This window comes from Oryx dammah, unplaced genomic scaffold (genome assembly GCF_014754425.2).
Source record: "Oryx dammah isolate SB20612 unplaced genomic scaffold, SCBI_Odam_1.1 HiC_scaffold_3, whole genome shotgun sequence".
In the NCBI taxonomy this organism is placed as follows: domain Eukaryota; kingdom Metazoa; phylum Chordata; class Mammalia; order Artiodactyla; family Bovidae; genus Oryx; species Oryx dammah.
In genome coordinates, this window is record NW_024070187.1 from 101,616,801 (window position 1) to 101,637,180 (window position 20,380).

General features: G+C 50.8%; 1 protein-coding gene across 2 annotated transcripts in view; it reads left to right on the forward strand.

Moving 5' to 3' along the window:
- Positions 1-20,380, forward strand: part of PPP2R2C (protein phosphatase 2 regulatory subunit Bgamma) — a 161,491-nt gene that overhangs the window by 88,101 nt on the left and 53,010 nt on the right. For both annotated transcript variants that reach the window (XM_040237297.1, XM_040237298.1), the window contains exons 2-4: positions 13,129-13,226; positions 15,586-15,751; positions 19,606-19,718. In XM_040237297.1, the coding sequence (XP_040093231.1) occupies positions 13,129-13,226; positions 15,586-15,751; positions 19,606-19,718 (377 nt within the window). The remainder of the gene's footprint in view (positions 1-13,128; positions 13,227-15,585; positions 15,752-19,605; positions 19,719-20,380) is intronic.

The window sequence follows — 20,380 nt, forward strand, 5'->3', positions numbered from 1 at the left end:
CAATTCAGTCGCTCAGTCGTGTCCGACTCTTTGCGACCCCATGAATCACAGCACGCCTGGCCTCCCTGTCCATCACCAACTCCCGGAGTTCACTCAAACTTACGTCCATTGAGTCTGTGATGCCATCCAGCCATCTCATCCTCTGTCGTCCCCTTCTCCTCCTGCCCCCAATCCCTCCCAGCATCAGAGTCTTTTCCAATGAGTCAACTCTTTCCATGAGGTGGCCAAAGAACTGGAGTTTCAGCTTTAGCATCATTCCTTCCAAAGAACACCCAGGGCTGATCTCCTTCAGAATGGACTGGTTGGATCTTCTTGCAGTCCAAGGGACTCTCAAGAGTCTTCTCCAGCACCACAGTTCAAAAGCATCAATTCTTCGGTGCTCAGCTTTCTTCACAGTCCAACTCTCACATCCATACATGACCACTGGAGAAACCATAGCCTTGACTAGACGGACCTTTGTTGGCAAAGTAATGTCTCTGCTTTTGAATGTGCTATCTAGGTTGGTCATAACTTTTCTTCCAAGGAGTAAGCATCTTTTAATTTCATGTCTGCAATTACCATCTGCAGTGATTTTGGAGCCCAAAAAATAAAGTCTGTCACTGTTTCCACTGTTTCCCCATCTATTTCCCATGAAGTGATGGGACCAGATGCCAAGATCTTCGTTTTCTGAATGTTGAGCTTTAAACCAACTTTTTCACTCTCCTCTTTCACTTTCATCAAGAGGCTGTTTAGTTCCTCTTCATTTTCTGCCATAAGGGTGGTGTCATCTGCATATCTGAGGTTATTGATATTTCTCCCGGCAATCTTGATTCCAGCTTGTGCTTCCTCCAGCCCAGCGTTTCTCATGATGTACTCTGCATATAAGTTAAATAAACAGGGTGACAATATACAGCCTTGATGTACTCCTTTTCCTATTTGGAACCAGTCTGTTGTTCCATGTTCAGCTCTTATCTCCTCCACAGAAAAATCATATGTTTATGAAAATGTGGTTAGCGTCTGTTTTCTGCACTAGAGAGTGAGCTTCTTGTGGGGCATGAACACTCTGGGTTGCCAGTGTTTACAACATTGCTTGGGATACAGTAAGTACTCAATTTTTTTAACTTCTTGTGATAACGCATACAGAAGATAAAGTGTGCCACGTTATTTTCAAGGATACAGTTTAGCAACATTAATTCCATTCACAGTGCTATGCAATCATCACCACTATCCATTCCCAGAACTTTTTCATTATCCCAAATGGAAACTCTGTTCTTTTTTTTTTCTTTTAGTCTTTTATCCAACAGTCCACATTAAAAACATCAAACTCTAGTCAATAATTCCCTTTAAAGGATGATGTAAACCACAACTCCCCATTAACCTTCTTTTGAGTCTTTCTGGGTGCCTGCCATATGCAGGGTAAACCTTCCATCAGCCTTGGAGGGTGTGGAAGGCCATCTCTGTTTCACAGACAACCAAACTGATGCAGAGATGCCTTATCCAAGGTCACACGGCCATTAAGAGTGGGATTTGAACACATCTTCCCCTGTACCAGGCGGTTACCAGCACCATGGCATAACTACACTTTAAGGACATAATAACATCAGCCAGCCGCAGGCCATCCAGCTTCTCCCCACCCAGGCTTCCCTCTGCAGCCCCTGTCTCCAAAGGCCATTATCTGAGCCCCATATCCCCACCATCCTCAGCTCTGACTGGCTGATGACCAGTAGGCACATTTGAGGACCGTCATTCGAGGTTTCAACCTTCCATTTCACCTGGAGCTCTCTGAGCAGGTCCTGAGATAATTGAATTATTATTATTAGTTTAGCCTTTAAAATTAATTAACACTAGGCCCAGTTTAAATGTTCACTCTGGGTCTTCTATTTGGGTGTGCTTTCCTTTTACAAAGCTAGCTTGATGGAGGTGTGTTGGGTCCAGGACTTACCCACATGGCCCCGTTCGGGACATGGAGAGACGAGATGAGGCACCATGGGCAGTTCCCGGCACAGCCATCAGGGCTCTGGGTCTTTGCAGTTCCCAATGCCTCTCGTTCTCAGAAAAGGAGGGGGTGCGGGGTCACCAGACAAAAAGAAGTGAAATAGGAACTAGATCCCGGGTGCCGAGTGGATGTCCCAATTGTGGGCCGGGACCACGGCTCCCAAGTGACTCTCCCACCTGTGGACCCCTGGGGAGGAATGCCTCCTTCCTGCCCTAACGTGAGAGGGCCAGCCCCTCAAGGACAGAGCCGGGGTCCTGGCCTCCGGCTGCACAGGTGGGAGGTAGGAGTAGGTACCCGCTCCACACAAACCTGCCTCAAACCTCCCACAAGCCCCTTCCCACCTATCTCCATGCAGGTGACCTGTCCAGGAAGGCCTGCCTTGGCCCTGGCATGGCATCCCAGCTGTTTCCACCCCACCTCTGACCCCAGCCCTCACCCTCCAGCAAGCTCGGGATGCAGGGGGAATCTTCTCACCAGACCTGCTTGTGAAGTGGGGGCCCGGGCAGGTCCACGCCTTCCTGATCACCCTCGGAGGGCTAAGTGACCTCTCATCCCACACCCAGTAATGAATGTCCAGTCCCAGCTGACGGTCCAGACCTGGCATTTCTCCTGCGTCCCCACAGCAGGGCCTGTTGGTGCAATGGGGAAAGGGCTGGGGTCCTCCAGCTTCTGCCCACAACCCCCCATTGGCTGTGAGGCTACTGGTACTTTCGCCTGGTCTGGGTGGGCCTGGCAGGTGGACACAGCTGCCCGCTTCTCTCATGGGTCCTGCGTTGGTGGTCTGGAAGTTTCCTGCCAAGCTACCTTTTCCAGAGCCCTAGACCTGGACAGTCACAGCTATACGTCTAGTGGTTTTCCTCACCTCCTGGACACAGTGGTCTCCCTCTGCTGCATTCTCCTTGATCCCTGGGGAGCGAGCAGGCAGGGCTAAGAAGGCCTATGCCAGCTGTCCTCTGTCCCCAGGAAGCACACGGGTAAAAGCCATTGGTCTTCCACATCCCCAGCAGAGTCAGAGTCCAGACCCCAGATCTGTTTTGCTCTCAGAGTCTTAGGCCAGAGTCTCCTACCATCAGGAAGCATACTTTAGAGCTCTATGGGGGTCTCCCTAGGCTTGGGGAGGGGAGGTGAGGGGGAGGACTCACCCCTTGGGACCTGCTATCTCCCAAGAAATGTCTTCACCAATCTCCCTGCCCACCATCTCTGATCCCTTTAAATATCTTGGGAAGCACCAGGTCAGAGAGTCAAGTTCTAGAGCCAGCCTTGGTGTCAATCCCACCAGCTGGGTAGCTTTTTGCCACTTATTAATCCTCTCTGTGCCTCAGTTTCTTCATCTGTACAATGGGAACAAGAGTATCCCTCCAGCAACTTCATGGAGGAAAGATCATTCATGACACATGTAACATGCTAGAACAGTCCCCAGGAAGTGGCACCGGGGTTAGTGTTTGTATAACACCTTCTGGTCCATCGGGTCCCAGCGCCGTGGAGCGGGTTCTCAGGACTCACCTTGTCCTGCAGTCCTGATGCCCATCTGGCTGGTGCCTCTGCTGGAGCTGAGGTAGGAGCAACCCCGTGTCAGCATCCTGTTCCCACCTGCAGGAGTCAGTGAGAGCACCCCATCTTACAGAAGGAGAGAGGTGAGACTCACTCCAGGCTACAACCCAGTGAGCAATAAGTGAGACCTTGAGCTGGAGCTGGTTTCAGGCTTCTGCCCTCCTGTGGCCACCCCTGGGGCAGTCACAGGGCTCCTGTGAGAGGCTGTGATACAAACAAAGGGACCCAGAAGGCAGCACACAGGACTCAGGTGGCTTCAGCAACATGAGCTGAGACCAGGGGAGTGAGTAGAGTTGTAAGGGGCAGCTTGGCCATCAGAGCACAGAGGAAACAGGCACCCTTTGGTGGTGGTTGCGGGGGGGGATGGCGTGGGCTGGTGGGTGCAAGTCTTGCTGGAAAAGTAGGCTACAGCTAACAGCTTTTGCTGATCAGGAAAGTCTTTCCTTTTGAATGATTTCCACCCCCCCAAAAAAAATAAAGGTGATCTCCAAAAGCAGACCGGGGGTGGGAGGGGATGGCCATGCTCTGCCAGCAGCCATTTTGTCTCAGTCAGCTGCTGCTGTGTAACAGACACAGCTCTGTGGCTTCAAACCACAAGCCTGCACTTTCGCTGCTGAGTCTCTGGGTCAGCTGGGTGTCTCCTCGCGTATTGGTGGTGCTCATTCTCTAGTGTGGGCTTCCCAGGTAGCTCACTGGTAAAGAATCGGCCTGCCAATGCAAGAGACATGGGTTAGATCCCTGGGTTGGGAGGATCCCCGGAGGAGGGAATGGCACCCCACCCCAGTATTCTTGCCTGGAGACTTCCACGGAAAGAGGAGCCAGTGGGCCACAGTCCATGGATTTGTAGAGTCAGACACGACTGAGCATATGCACACATGCATTCTCGTGTGGACTGTAGCTGCGGGTCAGGAGGCATCTCTGCTGTCCCTGCTGGGCTTGCTGCCGTGTTCAGTGATGGACCAGCTGTGGGCTGACCTAGGATGGATGGCTTCAGCTGCACCAGCTCGTCTGCGTGGTCTCTCGCCATCATCCAGCACGATAGCCTGGGGTTGCTTCCGAGGTGTAGCAGAGGCTCCAGAGAGAGCGGAAACCAAAAACCGCTTGAGGGCCAGGCTTGGACCAGCACCCCCTATCTTCCTCTGCATTCTGTTGGCCAAAGCAAGTCACAGGCCAGAGTCCAGGATGGGGGAACGGTCCCCACCTCTGGATAGGAGGAGCCCAGAAATCACACTGTAGAGGATGTGAATAGAGGAAGCCGCTGAGGGGGCATTGACATCATTAGTCTGCCACCCTTCCTGTTCTTCAAGACACCACTCCTGTGTGACTGCTGTTCCATGAGGAACAGCATCCTACCCCCCGCCATCCTGAAGTCGTCACTTCCCCTGGCCACCTCTTCACCTCCCACACATTTCCCTGGATCCGGAGCAGCCCTTGAGAACCCGCTGGGCTTCTCTCTGGGTCCTTATCCCCAGGGTTCAGCCTGGCCCCTCCTCCCATGCAAACCCATATGAAGATGCTGGGTAAGCTGTGCTCATGGAGTCCCATCCTTGACTGACACCAGACACAGGGAGCCTCCTTCCTCTCACCAAACACTCTCATCGATAGCGGACAAAACCTGTTTCCTCTCCCACCCATCTCCCCCTGCAGCAGCCCTGATAACTCCGACAATACTAATTAAATGCAGCAATCCCATCAGAAGGATCAAGCTGGGCTTTCCAAGGGCCCCCTCTCTGCCGTGAGCTCTGACACTGATAGATCATTAATAGTGTCGACAGCACTTACCGTGATGGATGGTGAGGGCCGAACGGGGGAGGAGTTCCCCTGACGAGCAGCTTAATCTCCTCCTCCAGTTTGCAGCCCTCGGCCAGGATTTCCAGGGAGGTTTCCGGTCCACAGAGCGGTGTGAATTTCACAGAAACCCTAGAAGAACTGTGAGCAGGCAAGGATGACAGCTCTTGTTTTATGGAGGAGACAGTCAGAGCTCAGAGAAGGCGTGATTTGCGTGAGGCTTCCCAGGTGGTGCTGGTGGTAAAGAACCCGCCTGCCAATGCAGGAGACATAAGAGATGTGGGTTCCATCCCTGGGTCCAGAAGATCCCCTGGAGGAGGAAATGACAGTCCACTCCAGTACTCTTGCCTGGGAAATCCCATGGACAGAGGAGCCTGGTGGATAGTCCATAGGGTTGCAAAGAGTCAGACATGACTGAAGTGATTTAGCACACACGCAGGGTGTGTACTGAGGCTGGGACTGGAATACCTTCCTCTTGATGAAAAGGTCACAGCGGGCGTCTTTGAGCTACAAGGGCTGATCTTCCCCCACGCGGTGCCAGGAGAAACCGAAGCCCAGGCCGGGGCCTGGGTGCTCCAGGCCATTGCCCGCACAGCCTCCTGCTTCCTCTCTGTTCTCTCTGCATGTTGGTTGGAGCTTCTGTGATAAGCTACTGCACACTCAGTGGCTTGAATCAACAGAGGCTCCTTTCCTCACAATTCGGGAGGCTGCGAGACTGAAGTCGGGGTAGCCGTAGGGTCGTGCTCGCTCTGAAGGCTCCAGGGAAGAATCTGGCGCAGGCCTCTTCCAGCTCCTTGTGGGGCCAGAATTCCTCAGCTAGTAGATACCATACTGCAGTCCCTGCCTGCGTTGTCACAGAGCCTTCCCCCTGTAGGTCTGTGTGTGTCTCTACTTGGCCTTCTTCTCAGGACACCAGTTAGTGGTGTAGGGCCCACATCATCCAGGAGGACCTTATCTTACCTGAATCATCTGCAAAGACTCTATTTTCAAATAAGGTCACAGTTCCCTGCGGGCTCTGATGGTAAACTATCTGCCTGCAAGATGGGAGACCTGGGTTCCATCTCTGAGTTGGGAAGATCCCCTAGAGAAAGGCATGGCAACCCACACCAGTATTCTTGCCTGGGAAGTCCCATGGACAGAGGAGCCCGGTGGGCTACAGTCCATGGGGTTGCAAAGAGTCGGACATGACTAATGGAATAACATTTCCACAGGTACCAGGGGCTAGGACATCTACATATGTTTGGGGGACCCAATTCAACCCACAGCACAGGCTTTGACTGCCCATCTCTGGCTCTGGCTCTCCGTGTGGACCTGTCACTGGGCTGGTTACTTGGGATACCACCTCTGACTTCTCCCTGAGCCCATTCTGGACCACAGGGTGGTTTTCTGACTCCCAGACCAGGTGGCTCTGGGCTTGCACCGATAGGGCCGCGTTGCACCCAGTCCCAGAAGATTGACTGATGGCTCTTTGTCCAGTGGTCCAAGCTGCCCCTTTCCCCTCTGCCTTGCCATCTGGGGGACTCCCAGAGCTGCAGCAAAAGGAAGAGGGGACCACACAAGTAGAAGGGCACCATGGGTTTTCATGTGGCTGCCATCACTCACAGCAGGGAGGCTTGGAGCACCCGCCAGTCATGGGTGGGCTTGGCAGACCTCTCCCAGTGGCTGAGTTGGCACCTTGAGCCTGAGGCATCAGCTGTTGGCACCTGGGCCCTACAGTGTGGGAACAGGTTCCTGCCAGGGGAGTACACTGCAAAAGCTCTGCACCATATGGGACTTCAGGCAACTGTGTCACCTCTCGATCAAATTTTCTTATCTCTAAAAAGAGAGTGGTAATAGGTCAGTGGGCTTGTCTTGAGATTAAATCATTGGTCCATGGAGAGCTCTCACCAAAGTGTTTTTATTTTCCCTTTATCCTTGAAAAGTACTTCCATGGATACAGAAGCCTGGGTTTACAGGTTTTCACATTTTCCTAAAAGCTTCTGGACTCCATTATTTCTGATGAGAAGTTGGCTGATGGGAAGTTATCTAATTTTTGGTACCTCTGAATATAATATATGATTTTTGTTCTTGCTTCTAACAAAATTTCATCTTTGTTTTGGTTTACAGCAGTTTGAAGGTTAGTTGTGATTTATTGATATTTATCCTACGTGCAGTTAGCTGAGCTTCCTATATTTGTAAATGAAGACTTTCAACATATTGAGGCATTTTTCAGTCACTATTTCAAGTCATCTATTCTATTCTCTCCTTTCCTTCTGGAACTCCAAATATATAAACAAAGACTTACTGATGTTGTCCCACAGATTCCTGAGAATCTGTGTTTTTTCCTTTTTAATTTATTTTCTGTCTGTTCTTCAGATTGGGTAATTTCTATTAATACATCTCCAAGTTCACTAACTCTTCTGTCATCTCAAATTTCCTGTTAGGCAATTCAGTGATTTTCCTATATGGCATTTTCAGTTACAGATTGTTTGTTTAGTTCTTTTTAAAATAGTTTGTATTTCTCTGTTGAAATTATCTTTCTTTTCATGCAGTGAGAGCAAATTTCCCTTTATATGCTTGGACATAGTTATAATAACTATCTCATTTGCTAATTCTGATATCCAGGGAACTTCAGGGTCTGTGTCCTCGGTTGTCTTTATATTCAGTTTGGGTGATATTTTCCTATTTCTTGGTATATCTTCATATAACTTTGGAGAATATCCTCGGTGTTGAGAATGATGATACTATAGAGATACTAGATGTTTGGTATGTCCCTCCAAAGAGCGTTTTTGTTTTGTTTTGCATTTGTAAACAGTTAACTTGGTTGAGGACTTCCTGGGTGGCTCAGATGGTAAAGAATCTGCCTGTAATGCAGGAGACCCAGATTTGATCCCTGGGTTAGGAAGATCCCTTGGAGAAGGGAATGGCTACCCACTCCAGTATTCTTGCCTGGAGAATTCCATGGACAGAGGAGACTGGCGTGAGCTACAGTCCTTAGAATTGCAAAGAGTCAGACATGACTGATTGACTAACGCGCACACACGCACGCACACACACACACACACACACATAACATGGTTGAACTCAACTTGAAACTCAGTCCCAGCACAAATCCCAGTTCACTTCTTTTAGACTTATCATCTCTGCATGCAGTCTGTTGTATGTGTGCAGTTTGCAACCAGCTAAACACTGGACCAGGGTTTATATGTTGCATTTGGGGACTCTTCTGTAGACCCCTTTTCCAGGATTAAGTACCTCATTTTCCAGCTACTAGGTTTTCCCCAGATTCTGTCTTGTTGAGTCAATGAGTATGACTTTCTATCTGAGTTTCAGTAGCCAAAGACCAGGACCTGTCCTAAGGCTAAAAGTCATGAAAATGAGAAACTCACCCAAGTGCTGCCTCTTATTCCAATTGCTATCTCCTCTGCAGGGTCTACCATCCAGGGAGGGACAGATAGTGGTCCTGAGACCATAGATGTAGGAGGGACTACTGTACAGGGGAACAGGAGGGTTCTCCAGGAAGCCTTCCTGGGGGAGGTGGTATTGAGGCTGGAGATGTGTCGAACATTCCAAGATGAAAGGATGCACTTTCTGATTGCATGTTTTTACTGATGAGAACTTCCCCCTCTCGGGAGGCAACTTTTCCGAAGGCAAACCCTAGGAGACACTGAACCGTAACAATGAGTAGATGTTAAACACCTACCAGCCCCTTCCTGGGCCTGGGGAGGCACTGCCCTGGCCTGAGGTCTGTAGCTGCTCTGCCAGTGTTTGCAGAAGGGGACTGGAGGGCATGTCCCGCTGTCAGGACTCCCAAGTCTGCACAGTGAGGTTGAATCTCACCTTTATCCAGCACAGTTCTGAACTAGCCACTGTGATTTCTGTGGAGGCCAGAAGCAAAGATAAGAGAGAGCTTTGACTTTCTGTCCAGTGAATTTTGGTCATTCATCATTCCTGGGTGTTATAGTCCTTTGTTGTTGTTGTTCAGTGGCTAAGTCATTTAAGACTCTTTGTGACCCCGTGGACCATAGCACGTCAGGCTCTTCTGTCCTCCACTGTCTCCCAAAGTTTGCTCAAATTCATGTCCATTGAATCAGTGATGCTGTCTAACCATCTAATCCTCTGTCACTCCCTTCTCCTTTTGCTTTCAATCTTTCCCAGCATCAGGATCTTTTCCAATGAGGCAGCTCTTCGAATCAGGTGGCCAAAGTATTGGCACTTCAGCTTCAGCACCAGGCCTTCCAATGAATACTCAAGGTTGATTTCCTTTAGGACTGACTGGCTTGATTTCCTTGCAATCCAAGGGACTCTCAAGAGTCTCCTCCAGCAACACAGTTTGAAAGCATCAATTCTTTCATGCTCAGCCTTCCTTATGGACCAACTCTCATATCCACATGTGACTACTGGAAAAACCATAGCTTTGACTATATGAACCTTTGGTGGCAAAGTGATGTCTCCGCTTTTTACTACGCTGTCTAGGTTTGTCTTTGTCATAGCTTTCCTTCCAAGGAGCAAACGTCTTTGAACTTCATGGCTGCAGCGACTGTCTGCAGTGATTTTGGAGCCCAAGAAAATAAAATTTGTCACTGCTTCCACTTTTCCCCCTTTTATTTGCCATGAAATGATGGGACCAGATGCCATGATCTTGGTTTTTTAATGTTGAGTTTCAAGCCAGCTCTTTTACTCTTTTCTTTCACCTTCATCAAGAGGTTCTTCATAGTTCTTCCTCCTTTCCAAAGGCTCTCATCTCCACCATCTCTCCTGAGTCTCTAATCCTGGGCAGACTAGACTCTGTGATAGCCATGCTACAGATGGCAAAACTGAGTCTCCGAGAAGTGATGTAGCCCACCCAAGCAACATAGCCCATGTGTTGAAGCCAGGACTCCAACCCAGGACTTCTGACTAGTCCATGCACAGCTCAGGGGGTTGTCACTGTCGGTGGGCCCCCATCCATCTCCTCGGCTGCCAACAGAAATAATAGTCATATCTCCCGCAGGGGCTGGCGTGAGGTTCAAAGGAGGCAGCAGATATAAAACTGACATATAAATTGTAAATTTCCTGCAGACGTTAGTGTCTGTTACTGTGGTAACTGCCCAGCATTTATATGACCACATTTGCTCTGGATACCAGTGGTTACATTGGCATTTTAGTTTAATAGCGTTGTTATTTTTCCATCATAAAAATAATATATATTATGTATGTGTCCTAGCTCATTAAATTGCATACATTAAACAATATGCATTTTCTGTATATCAATTACAACTTCAGTAAAGCTATTAAAAATATACTCATTCATTACAGAAAATCTAGAAAACATAGAAACATGGAAGAAGAAAAAAATTTTTCTTTCAGCACCCTAAAGCAGCCTCTGTTTAACATGGCAGCTCAGCTGGTAAAGAATCCACCTGCAATGTGGGAGACCTGGGTTTGATCCCTGGGTTGGGAAGATCCCCTGGAGAAGGGAAAGGCTACCCACTCCAGTGTTCTGGCCTGGAGAATGCCATGGACTGTACAGTCCATGGGATCATAGAGTCAGACACAACTGAGCGACTTTCAAAAGCTATTAAAAACATACTCATTCATTACAGAAAATCTAGAAAACATGGAAACATAGAAAGAGGAGGGAAAAAAATTCTTCCAGCTACCCTGAAGCAGCCTCTGTTTAGGGTGGTAGAAAATTCTCTTCCAGCTTGTTTGTCCTCTGTTTGCTGTCTAACATGGCTGTGATCACTGGGCTATGTAATTAAAAGCATTTTATACACAGTTCTGTATCCTGCTCTTCCCCGCTAAGGGGGTGTTGACATGAAATAGTGAGAACCAGCACCACGTGTGAGAAGCGGGCCCTGCTGGGCTGCGGCTCCTGCTGTTGCCTTCCCGTGTACCTGGGCCAGGCAGGCTGTCCACACAGGGACAGTGCTGAGCAGCTGGGGCCTGATGCCCTTCCCGGTTCCACATTCAACAAGCCTCTCTGTGATCCCCCAAAGCTGGTCTCCTCGCTTTTTATCTCCCTTTAAGTTGCATTGCAACCCATTCCAGTATTCTTGCCTGGAAAATCCCATGGACAGAGGAGCCTGGCAGGCTGCAGTCCATAGGGTCACAAAAAGTCAAACACGACTGAAACGACTTGGCACACGCACGCACGCCTTTAAGTTGAATGACATGTGGTCTTATCCTGATCAGTGAGTACACCCAGCCCAGCACTCTGCCTCTGAACCAGCTTCCCTGTGTCCCCACTGTGATGGCCTTTCACCATCAGAGCTGGCCTTTCCCTGTGGCTCAGAGGCCAGTGAGGGTCAGGCACTTGATTGGAAAAGGAAAAGGTGTGTATGGAATTGGAAATAGGAGTGGGAAAACCACTGGAGGTTAGAGAGCAGGTCTTGAGACAAAAGGTAGCTGGTATTTTGAGAATCAGCATGGAACCCAGAGTTGGGATGGAAGAGCTAGGCTGAGAGTAGGGGAGGATGCGGGGGTTCCTTACCTTTTGCTGAGTTAAAACACGGAGCATTCAGCAATAAACACTGGTTATCACACACCTGCCGAGGGTTTGGGGCTATAACATGAAGGAATGACGGGTGACCGAAATTTATACAGGAAGTCAAAGTTCTTTCTCATCTTTGCTTCTGGGCTCCGCAGAAACCACAGTGGTCAGTTCATGAGTGTGCCTGATAAAGGTGAGAGTCAGCCTCACTGTGCAGTCACCTGGCTTGCTTGGGCTGGGTGAGCGGGACGGCTGTGCTGCAGGCCTGGGCAGGAAGCAGCAGAGACTCAGGACAACTGCTTGTCTGCTGGCATCCCGCAGGCCAAAACCAGTCACAAGGGGTGGTACCTTGTCAAGTGCCAGGATTAGGTACAGGACAGGGTGAAGTTTTGGGCTCCTGATATGGCCTGCCTCTGGGGGCTGCAGGCCACTCAAGGCTTTAGACATTCTGATACTTTTGTTTTCTGTCAGTGGGGAGCCTCTAGAAAGTTCTGAGACAGCTCCCTCTGGCTCCTCTGTCGGAGCCAAGTTGTGTCTGGCTGGGAAAAATAAAAGAGCCTCAATAGGAGACTGTCACGGTCCTCAAGGCAAGAGGCGGGAGAAGTGATGGAATATGGGTGTATCTCGAAGGCTGAGCCAATGGGATTGGATGTGGAGGGTGAGAGAGAGGACTCAGGGCGATCCCAAGGCTCAGGCCCGAGCCAGAGGGAGAATGGAACTGCTATCTCTGGGGTAGGAAATGATGCAAGGAGGGGGTTTGAGCAGGAGCACCTCATGATTTGGGAGCCTTAAGGCTGGCCTTCTCCCTGGCCGCTCTAAGGAAAACACAACATGGGCGAGAAGAGGGGAGAAGGGATACCAGCCAAGGGACTGGTCGAGTGCCCACCTGGGGCCACCGCCAGGAGGGGTGGTCAGTTCTGCAGTTTGTTTGAAAGTAGATCCACTGTGCTGAAGCCTGACCAATGCTTTGGGTGCGTCCAGAGTCCAGGCCAAGAATGTGATGATGATGGGAGTCCCATTCCTGGGGACCTCAGTGGGGAGCAGGGAGGGCTACAGTTAGTCTCTGTGGCCCCCAGAATCAGGCTAGTGAGTTTCAGATTTGCATCCGGGTCACCTGGATGCACATAAAGCAACCCCCTTTCAACTGTTTCTGAAAGGAAGGGGAGGAGGAAGGAAACAAAGTCTCCCGTGAACAGGTCTCAGTTCTACAGCCATTGCAGAGGGGGAGGGGGCCGCAGGCAGGGCTCCTACTGCCCCATGAGGACCCTGGGGGGCGGGAGGGAGCAGTTCCATCCACCTGCACATCACTGGGTCCTAATGAGCCACACCTTCCTGTCTCTGTCCCCCCACCCCCCCACAGCCGATATCATCTCTACCGTCGAGTTCAACCACACTGGGGAGCTGCTGGCCACAGGCGACAAGGGTGGCCGAGTTGTCATCTTCCAGCGGGAACCAGAGGTGCGGCGGGGCCTGGTGGGAGGGAGGGCTACTCAGCCTGGGCTTTAACCCACAGGGTGCCACACGCAGCACATCACCGGGATGCCTGGGCTGGAAGGAAAGGGTGCTCTGGCATGCAGGGATGGGACCCGGCAGGTCTCAGGGAGGGAATCCACCTGGTCCGCTCAGAGCACCGTATTCTGAGCCCCCTCTGCTGAGTGCTCACTGTGTCCTAGACCCTGGAGAAACCGACTCCTGAGTAAACTGCCTTTGCCTGTGTGGGCTTCTCTGGTGCCTCAGACAATAAAGAATCCACCTGCAATGTGGGAGACCTGGGTTCAATCCCTGGGTTGGGAAGATCCCCTGGAGGAGGGCATGGCAACCCACTCCAGTATTCTTGCCTGGAGAAATCGCCTTGGACAGAAGAGCCTGGCGGGCTACAGTCCATGGGATTGCAAAGAGTCAGACATGCCTGAGCGAATAATTACAGCACTGCCTGTGTGAGCTGGAGCTGTCTCAGCCAGAGCTGGCTGGAGTGGAGGAGGGACCTTCCACAGCTGTGGGCCGGCCCTCCGTCTAGGGTTGATGATTTGACTCAGCGCGGGGCCTTGCCCCAGTGAGTTCTGTTGTCTGGAACAGCCTGCCTGGAGGCATGTTTCTGAACCACTGGAAGAACCTGGTGGTTCAAAGGCCGTATTTGCTGAGCACCTACTACATGTAGACACTACAGATGCGTCTCCCATTTACTCTTCACTGCCCACCTCCAAGGGTGGGGACCGAAACCCCATTTCATAAATGAGGACCTTTGCACAGTCACCCAGCCAGTAAGCAAAGTCCAGGGATAGAAAGCAAGACTGGGTGTGGTCTGTTGGTCACACACAGCACCCTGCTTCCCAGAGGGGGCTGGGATTAGATGCTGAAGACAGGATGGTGCAACACTAAGGCAATGAGGGGAGAGGGAGGGAGGACAGGAGAAGCCGGATGAGGAGGAGAAGGAGACGAGGGGGCCGGAGGGAAGGGTGAAGGGGTGACGGCAGAGGGGCTGAAGGGTCACTCTCCTCCCTCCAGTTCCTCAGCATCGTCCCCACGCTGAGGTGCCCTGAGATTTGCCTTCGCCCACGTTCATTCCCATACCCCTCCCTCACCACCACCCTAGAGGTGCCATTCGGTGCTATTATCATCCTCAGTTTACAGATGAGGAGACCAGAGCTCAGAGGGTTTGCAGTAGCTTATCAAGGACACATAGCCAGAAGGCAGGTAGCCAGGACTTGGTTATCTAAGCCCAATCCTGTGGCTCAAGCAATTTTGATTCATGAGAAGGATCAGTGGCCCCCACTGGGGATTGCAAAGTCATCTTGCTTTTGCCAAACTGCAGAAAGAAATTAAACTGGCAGAGGCAGGTTTCTCAGTTTTGAATATTTCTCCTTTAATTTTTTTCTTAATTCCAGTCCCACTGGCCTTTGCCATAGCCAGTGCTGACAGGAGATGAAGTGAATGAGAGGCAAAAATATTGAAGAAGGTTGAAGCTTTCCAGAAGTAAAAGAGGAAAGGAAATATAAATAGATACTCTCAAAAGGCCAGCAGGAAGCTTGAAGTTGTGCTTGGTTGAACTTCTTTACTTTGCTCCCAAGTAGTTGTAGCTCCATGTTGTCGTATAAGCCTGAATTTTCTACCAAGAAGTGGTCCCGAGTGCCTGCGATGGACTCACCAGCTCACTATTTGGTCCTTATTCCAATGAGTTTGGCTGCCTAAACTGGGAGGGGACCCTCTTAGGAAAGTCGGTGTGTGTGGCAGAGGGAGAGAATACCTTATCCCAGTCTATCCTGACAGTGAAGGAGGTTCTGCCCTAATGTTAATTCTGCTCCAAAATTCATTCATTCCTCAAGCCAGGCCTGAGTTAGACCCAAGGATGTAAGAACCAGGTCAGACCTCAACTCTGTCTTGGTGCCAGACAGACCTCAGTGGAGTGAGTGACACCACTTTGTGGACACCTGGCCTCGGAGGAGAAGGTCGATTCACCTCTGAGCCTCCCCTTGCTCATCTATAAAGTGGGAGGAGTTGTGCCCATCACGGAGGGGCATCAAGGATAGAGCAAGAGGGGCATCAAGGATAGAGCAAGAGGATAGAGCATGAGAAGCACTTAGTGTCCCATGCATAGTAGGTGCTCAGTAAACGCGGGCTCCCGTGGTTGCCCTTCTTCTTACTTGTTGCCCTGAGGGGCAGTGGGGCTGGGCCAGGGCCGCACAGCAAGGCTTTGGACATTTTAAAAACGGAGTTTCCTTGGCCTTGGCCATGGCTGTGCTGGGCCCTGTGCAGGTTTGGCCAGCTCCTGTCGCCCCCCCGACCCCATCCTGGAGCTCAGGGTCTGGTTTCCTTGCAGAGCAAAAATGCGCCACACAGCCAGGGCGAGTATGACGTCTACAGCACCTTCCAGAGCCACGAGCCAGAGTTCGACTATCTCAAGAGTCTGGAGATAGAGGAGAAAATCAACAAAATCAAGTGGCTCCCACAGCAGAATGCTGCCCACTCCCTGCTGTCCACCAACGGTGAGGCGGCCAGGCCGTCTGGGTGTGTGCATGTGCATGTGTGTGAGTGTGTGTGTGTGTGTGTGCGCGCACGTGCGTATGTATGCCTGCCCTTGTCATCAAATGCCATCTTTCACCTCACTTATATTGTGGTTTGGGTGTGTGCGTGTGCATGTGTGTGCATGTGTGTGTGTGCGTGCCTACCCTTGTACATTTGTCATCAAGGGTCACTTTTCACCTCACTTTATATTGTGAGCATTTTCCTAGATCTTTAGAACTCCTTAAAAAAATAATATTTTGAGCAGCGGGTAAGTTTCATGCAGTGAATATGGTTGCTCAGCCTCTTTCCGTGGTTGGACATGGGCTTATTTCTGCAGATATAAATAGCAGTGCCTTGAACATCTCTGTGAATAATCTGGGGGTGGACGAAGGAGGCCAGGTCAGGATAAAGAATAAACACTTGATACAAACTTACTTCTTTGTTTGCACACCACCCCCCCCAGAATCCCAGATCACCCCAGAGCAGAGGGTCTCACTAGATGGTGGGGGTCCTCACTTGAGGGTGCAGGAGGAGCACTGGTATCCTGGCCACTCGCCATCTGCCTCTGGGAGACGGCCCGTGCCCCCGCCAGGCCCTTGAGGAGGCTCCAGGCCAGACCCCTGCTTCACTGCGGTCCACTCGGAGGTGTGGCTCCTGGTGCCATCTTGCCTTGCCCAGTGGTGGGCCCGGGGCCAGAGGCCCCACTTCCCACATTCACGTCCCCCTGTTCATCTTCCTTCACCTCACCATACTCAAAGTTGCCTGGGGTGGGGGTTAAGACAGGCCTGGCTCTGTCCCAGCCTGGGGACACTGCGGAGTGGACTCGCTTCTCTGATCCTCAGTTTGCTCACCTGGACTCCCTCTGGGGTTACAGTGAGGGTGGAAGGAGGTGTCGCCCACCCAGAACCCCAAGACCAGTCAGTACTGCTCCAGAGTGTATGAGTCTTACAAGATGATGTCATCTGCTTCCCCAAAGGAGTCAGACTTCTTGGGGCAGCGTTTACAGCCTTCCTGAAACCCATCAGTCTCAAGCCCCCGGCCCACCTCTGTGCTCAAACACTGGTCCTCTCCGCATCCCCCGGCCCATCCCCTTCTCATCCCTCAGGCCTCTGCTGGGTGTTGCCTCCCACTGAGCCTTCCATGACCTCTCAGCCGAGCCAGGTGTCCCTCTCATGGGCTTTCCCACTCTTGCAGACCCCCCAGGGCTTGCTCTCTGGGGCTTCTGCCATTCTGATTGTCTTTGTGCCCTGAGGGGTGCCTGGCATGGGGTCAAGTTCAGCAAACCCCTGTCTCAGAGCCAGAGGGGCCCTTCCCAGGTGCTGGAACAGAGGCAGTGGGAGGTCGCCCACCAGCAGGACAGGCCCCCCGGGGCAGGGGCCCCTAATGTGGTTCACACCCTGGCCCTGCCGCTTCCCCTTCTAAAGGCAATGGCTGTTCTTGACTTGTGGGGTTATTGGGAGAATAAAAGGAAATCAGATCATAACAAGCTTCAAACTGGGCCAGCAACAGAGCCTCCCTCCGGTGCTGCTTTTTTCTTTTACATCATTTAACAGTGAGTGGCATTCTCTTCCCGCCTCTTTGGAGGAAAGGGCGGCTCCAGGAATTCCCTCACATCTCCAACCCTGCAAGCGTCCCACCCCTGGTTCTGAACCCCAGCTTCATCCTTTCCTCCCTAGCCCATCCCTGGGTACCTGTCAAGTGTTTAATAGATACCAGTATTCTCCCCTTGCTTCTCATCACCATGGCGGTGATTGTTTGGGCTGCTGTACTTGTCAGGGTTCCTGGAAAAGCAGAACCAATAGGGTGAATGTGTGTGTGTGTGTGTGTGTGTGTGTGTGTGTGTGTGTGTGTGTGTGTGAATATAGACAGAGATAGGATATAGATGTAGATACAGACATAGGTACATGGTGTTATTTGCTCAATTGTGTCCAACTCTGCGAGTCCATGAACTGTAGCCTGCCAGGCACCTCTGTCCATGGAATTCTCCAGGCAAGAATACTGGAGTGGGTTGCCATTTCCTTCTCCAGGGGATCTTCCCAACGCAGGGATCCAACCCAGGCGTCCTGCATTGCAGGCAGATTCTTTACCATCTGAGCCACAGGGAAGCCCATATATATATAAGGAGACGTTTATCTCCAGGAATTGGTGCACACGACTGTGGGGGCAGGCAGGTCCCCAGTCTGCTGGGTGGGCTGCAGGCCAGGGTAGAGCCGATGCTGCAGCTCAAATCTGAAGGCCGTCTGCTGGCAGAGCTTCCTCTTCCTCCCAGGACCTTGGTTTGCTTTGTTTTGTTTTCCGCTAAAGCCTTCAGCTGATTGGAGGAGGCCCACCCACACTGTTGAGGATAATTTACTCTATGGATTTAAATGTTAACCTCATCTTAAAAATACCTTCAGGGCAACAGCCACAACACATATCTGGGTAGCTGTGGCTTAGCCACGTTAATGCCTTCTGTGAACCATCACAGTGGGTGAAGATGATGCTTTTGATGTGCTTGGCAGGATTCCAGAGAAGTGAGGCTTCGGGAGAGCTGAGTTTCTGGATGGGTGAGATGCTGCTCAGAAATAGGAAACCTCTTTGGTCTGCCCATGAAGGATGAAGAGCAGGAAGCTTCGTTAGGATGGTCTTTGTGGAAATCAGTTGAGAGACTGATAACTGCCCTTGAAAGGACCATGCCCTTTGACCCAGTAGTATCACCTTTGTGATCAATTGTGAGGAACTAGAACATTCAGAAAACTAAGATCATGGCATCTGGTCCCATCACTTCATGGGAAATAGATGGGGAAACAGTGGAAACAGTGTCAGACTTTATTTTGGGGGGCTCCAAAATCACTGCAGATGGTGATTGCAGCCATGAAATTAAAAGATGCTTACTCCTTGGAAGGAAAATTATGACCAACCTAGATAGCATATTCAAAAGCAGAGACATTACTTTGCCAACAAAGGTCCGTCTAGTCAAGGCTATGGTTTTTCCTGTGGTCATGTATGGATGTGAGAGTTGGACTGTGAAGAAAGCTGAGCGCTGAAGAATTGATGCTTCTGAACTGTGGTGTTGGAGAAGACTCTTAAGAGTCCCTTGGACTGCAAGGAGATCCAACCAGTCCATTCTAAAGGGTATCAGCCCTGGGTGTTCTTTGGAAGGAATGATGCTAAAGCTGAAACTCCAGTACTTTGGCCATCTCATGCGAAGAGTTGACTCATTGGAAAAAGACTCTGATGCTGGGAGGGATTGGGAGCAGAAGGAGAAGGGGACGACAGAGGATGAAATGGCTGGATGGCACCACCGACTCGATGGACATGAGTTTGAGCAAACTCCGGGAGTTGATGATGGACAGGGAGGCCAGGCGTGCTGCGATTCATGGGGTTGCAAAGAGTCGGACAGGACTGAGCGACTGAACTGAATTGAGAGCATGGTTACAAATGTTCCCTTAGCAAAGATGTTCATTACATCAGTTTAGAGAAGGAGTTAAATTAGAAAGAACCTACACATACAAGAGGGCTTCCCAGGTGGCTCAGCAGTAAAGAATCCATCTGCCAGTGCAGGAGACGCAAGTTTGACCCCTGAGTCAGGAAGATCGCCCGGAGAAGAAAATGACAGCCCACTCCAGTATTCTTGCCAGGACAGTCCCATGGACAGAGAAGCCTGGTGGGCTGCAGTCCATGGGGTCGCAAAAGAGTCTAATCCAACTTAGCCACTAAACAAAAACAACAATACATCCAAGAACAGGCTAAGGTTAAGCCACTTGTGGGTTGATGCATCCTTATCTAGTGGGCTCAGTGGGTCCTTTCTCCATGCCAGTGCTCATCATGTGTCCTATTTGTTCTGTTGTTAAAGATAAAACTATCAAACTATGGAAGATTACCGAACGCGATAAGAGGCCCGAGGGTTATAACCTGAAAGACGAGGAGGGGAAGCTTAAGGATCTGTCCACGGTGACGTCATTGCAGGTAAGATGGCACACACGGCGGGTTCCCGCAGCAGGGAGCAGTCTGTGCTTTGTTTATTACACAGTGAGGATCTCAGAACTGGAAGGGCCTTTGAGATCTAAATCACTGTCAGATTCCTATCCCGAACCTAAGCTGGGCTGCTGACTTGCTGGGTGTCCTTGATTTCCTCCCCAGCAAAGATCATCTTTCTTCTAGAAGTCATGTGACGATAAAGGGAGGTGATGCGTCTCCAGGAAGTACTCTCAGTTTCACCCGAGGTGGAGAGCACGTCCTCTAATTCCTTGTTAACCAGGGAGGGAAACAGAGGCCCAGAGACAGGCAGCGACTCACCCAGAGCCACTCAGCAGAGCAAGGGGCAGAGCCGGGAGAATCCATGAGCAGAGCTTTACGGGTTCCAAGCCCTTTGCCAAGGGGCAGAGTGGCACCTGGAACCTGTGATTCTTATAGCCTTTACAAAGGATCAGTTGCAAAGATTGCCTTTGACGTGAGAGCAGCCAGGAAGGTCAGGTGGTAGAGCCATGCAAAGGCAAACTCTTGCTCCCAACTCGACTAAAAGCAAAAGGACTCATCTTTCTCCAGCAGAGAGGCTGTGAGATATGAAAGAGTTCTGGAGTTGCAGAACCTGGCTTTAAGTCCTGCCTCTGCCACCTCCTGCTGGGGTG